A 4300-nucleotide genomic window follows, 5' to 3' on the forward strand; every position below is an offset into this window, starting at 1 on the left:
CCCAAGAGGACGAGTTTAATTTGAAGATATTCAACAACAACGATGGTTCAGTGGATAATCATGTGCCGACTGTGTGATGCACGCTACAGCAGCATGTGAACCGAAATCAAATTATTGTATGGTGTTCTAATCATCGGAAATAGTAGCTTTTAGGCTAAGCCTCAGTCCCGGATGTCAAACAAATAATTTAAAATTTCAGTGGATCCCAGTATCAACACTGTGAATCCTAGATTTCAATCTCCCCCTTGCCTTGTACACGAACTCCATTAGGAATAATATTTAAAATTCACCAGAAAAAAATAAATAATAATAAAAAAAATAAAAAAACACCATTTTGGAAAAGAGTAAATGTTTCACAATAGCTGAGTTATTATGATTAAAGTAAAAGATGCTAAGACATTAAATGGCAAACAAATTCATTACAATTTTAAATGCAGTCTATTAAATATAAAACTCAAAAAATAAAGGTTCCATGCAACATAAAACAATCTTTTATATTCCTTGGGCATATTGCAATCCCACTATAGGAAATTTTACAGTTATGGACTATTTTCAGCATGCAAACATTTCAACTAGTTCTCTACAGAGTTCAATTGGGAGGAAATAAATTGTGAAGAAGAAAAATGGAAAAAATTGGAATGGGACTTGCTAACCTCAATGAAAACCACCCTCAGTCCACTTGTTTTCTGATTTGCTGTTATAACCTGCAGCCTTGTGATCAGATGCATTTTGATGGAAATTATCGTACCCATCATCTTTAGCATCATCCCAGCCTGCCCAGCTATCCCCATTCTGGGATGTCAGCCCCTTTGACGAATCTTCTTTCCTACTATCTTTGCTATCCCAATCATCCCAGGAACCAGAACTGACAGAGTTAGATTGTCGAGCAGACAATTTCTGTGCTCCAGCTGAAGTATTCAAACCTTTAGACTCCTGTCCAAACTCCTGATAGTAACCAGTTCTCTCATTTTCATTTTGTTGCCAGCCATCATTCTTCCAGTCAGAGCCTTCTTTAGTGTACTCCTCAACCTTCTGTGAAGCCAAAGCCATTACTCCTTTCATGAGTCCCCATGTCTTCTGACCAATCTCTGAAGTTTTTGCAGTCACAACATTGACAGTTTCATTCACCTTGTAATCATGGCCGTCCTCCTTTACCTGCAAAATGAAGATCAACTTGCATGTTGATTAACTCCATACTGTATATACTCAAAATGTTTGGAGAAAGAAATAAAAGGGAATTAAATTTAGAATGAATTATGCCTTAATCACCCATGTAAGCCAGCCATCTAAATTTCAACTTCAGAAAAAAATTGTACAGTAGGAATAAACTAAACAGAAAAGATAAAAGCAAAGACTAAAACTATCAGCATTTTCAAAGGAAAAACCAAATATTAACTTTTTAGAAGATCAGAAACTCATCTCAACTATTGCTGTAGTTATACCGTGCAAATTTTTTCGAAATTACATAAAATTCTGATATAACTTGCATTACCCACATACTGAGGGCTCGTTACTATTTTTGTATGCGACTCAGAAATATGTTGAGACCTTATCAATATTGCACCAAATGGGAGCACCAAAATAAGAACCGCTCTGTATAGGCTGTCCTAGATTCTCCACAATTAACCCAAAAAAAAAAAAAAAAATTCACCAAAGCCTCAATGTCTTAACTGCTAGGCAACAAAAAATGCCGCATCTACCCAGTTCACAATAAGTTAACCACGTCAAGTTCTCTCCATCAACCTTTGTTTCCCTACATTTGAGCTTCTCAGACAGCGAATCAGGGAAGAAATAAGGAATTTCAAGCCAACAATCTGAATGTGATTGATGCATGTGATGTGAATCTATGCCAAATGGGCAGATTCCGTGGATCATCCAAAAACTAATTTCCAGAAAAGTACCAAACCGTCTGAGATAAACCTATCGACCACAATCCTTTCTGAGGGGGATACTTTATAGTATAGAAACTGAAAATATCTACAAGCAACACAGAAGTCCTGCACAAGAACAGAAAAGCCAAAAAAAGATATATCCCAAAAGCTATTATATCGGAGAAAAGGATCTCCACGTGTCATCTCTACTAAAATAGTTTGGAGAGCAGCCAAGAAAGTTGTGAAAGTTTGAGATGCTAACAGATCAAGTAAACCACAATTGATGAAGGGTGCTTTAGCAGTACAATTATTCAGTTTACCACTCCGATGGCATTCATGAAGACAAATGCAGAATTGCATAGTCCAAAATCATGGTGGCAATCAGTCTTGAATATTGGCAATGTGTTTAGAAAGATATTCAGGAAACAACAGAGAAATTGTTCAGAACAGAATCAAACCTAGAGAGAGTCACGGATGTACTTTTGAGATCAAGGTGAAAGAAATACTTTTGAAAGATGGATTGCATAAATTTCAAGAAGGGGAACTGCATAAACATTGGTTGAAACTTCCTCACCCAAATTCCAGATAGCAAACATCAACAAGAAAGCAAAAGCCAAAAGTGTAACCTACTTAGAGTAAAATATTTCAAATATTAAAACTGTACACCGTATTTGAGATAAGGATTAGTTTCTTGGTTTAACATTAAACCACTCAAACCTCTAACTATTACCCTTTGAAATTAATGTTCCGCATAGTAGGTGAAGCATTAAATAAGTGCATTACCAAGTAAAACAAGCAACAAAAGCAATGCAGTGGCAAAAAACTAAACTACCATAGAAGTGAACTCCTTAGTCCCTGCTTGAACAACATTTGCAGCTGACTGAGCAGCTGAGGCAGCAACCACTGATAACCTACCAAATCCCTATGCACAGACAACACAGCATTAGCAACAAGGAACACATAAATACCGATGAATTAGAAACATCTAAATTATTAATATTTGCCCAGATGGACCTGAGTAAGAGTGGAAAGAACATCCGGCTCAGAAATGTTCCTCGGCATGGATGGACTCGATCCAAATCCAACATACTTCCCACCCTGGGAGGGAGGGAGGCCCTCGGGCCGGGACTCATTCTCTGCAATTTTCCTTGCAAAGAAGCCCTCCTTATTGGCAGCTGAAGCCTCCAATTGAGCTTGAGAATAAATGTTATTAGTGGACTTCGACTTTGCTGGGGCGCCGCCCACATTTCCACCTTCCCTAAAGTCCCCTACAGTATTGTTCCTCCTAATATTGTTAGAATTACTATTAGTAGTCCCTCCGTTATCACATGTATCCCAATTATCCCCTCCTCCATTATTCCCAAAACTATCATTCCTACCACCATTAACACCTCCACTCAATGGCGGTTTATTGTTGTATCTAGCATTGCTAATAGTATTGGATTTCAAAGTTTCCTTAACAACAGGGGGGTCACGCCAGGGTTTGCCCTCAGCAAGGGCCTGGATGCGATCACGATAAACAGAGGCTGCATTGGTATTGTATTTCGTTACAATTTCAGTTTCCTTGGGGATTCCGTACTGGACCATAAATTGATTTAATTTATCATTTCCCCCGAGTTCCATTTTCTTTAGCTGGATCTCCGACCACGAATCCATAGTGACTGATCGTACGAAGGAGATATGAACACCGAGGCCACGGTGTTTGCCGGAGCACTCGAGGCACATAAAGACACCGTAGGATACGGAGGCCCATTGGGGATTCTTCTGTGAGCAGTCCACACAGATCTTGTTGCCCAGTTGCGACTGTAGTTCCCGGAGCCGACGCGAAGCTGCCATTCGTGATGGATCTAGTAATTGGTCGGCTCCGGTTTCAATTTGGTGGGTTTGTTGTCTATGATCCGGGTGGGATTATTGGATCGGATATGAAAGACGGAAATTAGGCCATGATCGTCAATCTGTATATATGTGGGACTGATTTGTACGGGCACATTGATACAGGGGAACGATGAAATTTGAGAGAGATGTGTATATAGTGGTGCTAGTCATACATGTACATAAGTGTGTGCACCTCTCTTATATGAGATGTGGGATTCACGTTCCATGTGGGGATGTACATTCTTAGGTACACTCTATTACGTACTACAAAATTAATTCATATATTATTACATATTGTAATTATTTATTACTAAGAGGAAACCGGAGAGAGGGTTGGGATTGCCGACATCCACATCCGTAAAAAATGGTTTTACATTAATAACTTTCTATTTTATAGTTCATTTTCGTGACATTCATTTTTATTAAGAGATCAAAAATTAAGCATCGTTTGAGCTCTATTCTTTTAAAAATTCATTTTTTTTCAAAATTTATTTTTACATATTCTTCAATAAAATAATTTAATATGTAAATCGAAAACTTTTTTCTTACGTTTT

General features: G+C 38.1%; 1 protein-coding gene across 1 annotated transcript; it reads right to left on the reverse strand.

Annotated features, from left to right (window-relative positions):
* Positions 1-392: 392 nt before the first annotated feature.
* On the reverse strand, positions 393-3903 carry LOC111410877 (probable ADP-ribosylation factor GTPase-activating protein AGD6). The gene is made up of 3 exons (XM_023041467.1): positions 2886-3903; positions 2704-2793; positions 393-1155 (listed from the first exon to the last, which is right to left on the reverse strand). Exons 1-3 carry the CDS (start codon positions 3705-3707, stop codon positions 655-657), a joined length of 1413 nt encoding a protein of 470 aa, XP_022897235.1. The 5' UTR covers positions 3708-3903; the 3' UTR covers positions 393-654.
* Between the last annotated feature and the right edge of the window lie 397 nt (positions 3904-4300).

The sequence above is a fragment of the Olea europaea genome, chromosome 15, assembly GCF_002742605.1.
Source record: "Olea europaea var. sylvestris chromosome 15, O_europaea_v1, whole genome shotgun sequence".
Classification (NCBI taxonomy): Eukaryota; Viridiplantae; Streptophyta; class Magnoliopsida; order Lamiales; family Oleaceae; genus Olea; species Olea europaea.

What these genes read in the sequence shown, in the direction of transcription:
- LOC111410877 (XM_023041467.1), bottom strand. Translation starts at nt 3,707, where the DNA reads ATGGCAGCTTCGCGTCGGCTCCGGGAACTACAGTCGCAACTGGGCAAC. An exon ending in TTCTTTCCACTCTTACTCAG is followed by an intron (nt 2,794 to 2,885) that starts GTCCATCTGGGC and finishes GTCTGTGCATAG; the next exon opens with GGATTTGGTAGGTTATCAGT. An exon ending in CTAAGGAGTTCACTTCTATG is followed by an intron (nt 1,156 to 2,703) that starts GTAGTTTAGTTT and finishes TTCATTTTGCAG; the next exon opens with GTAAAGGAGGACGGCCATGA.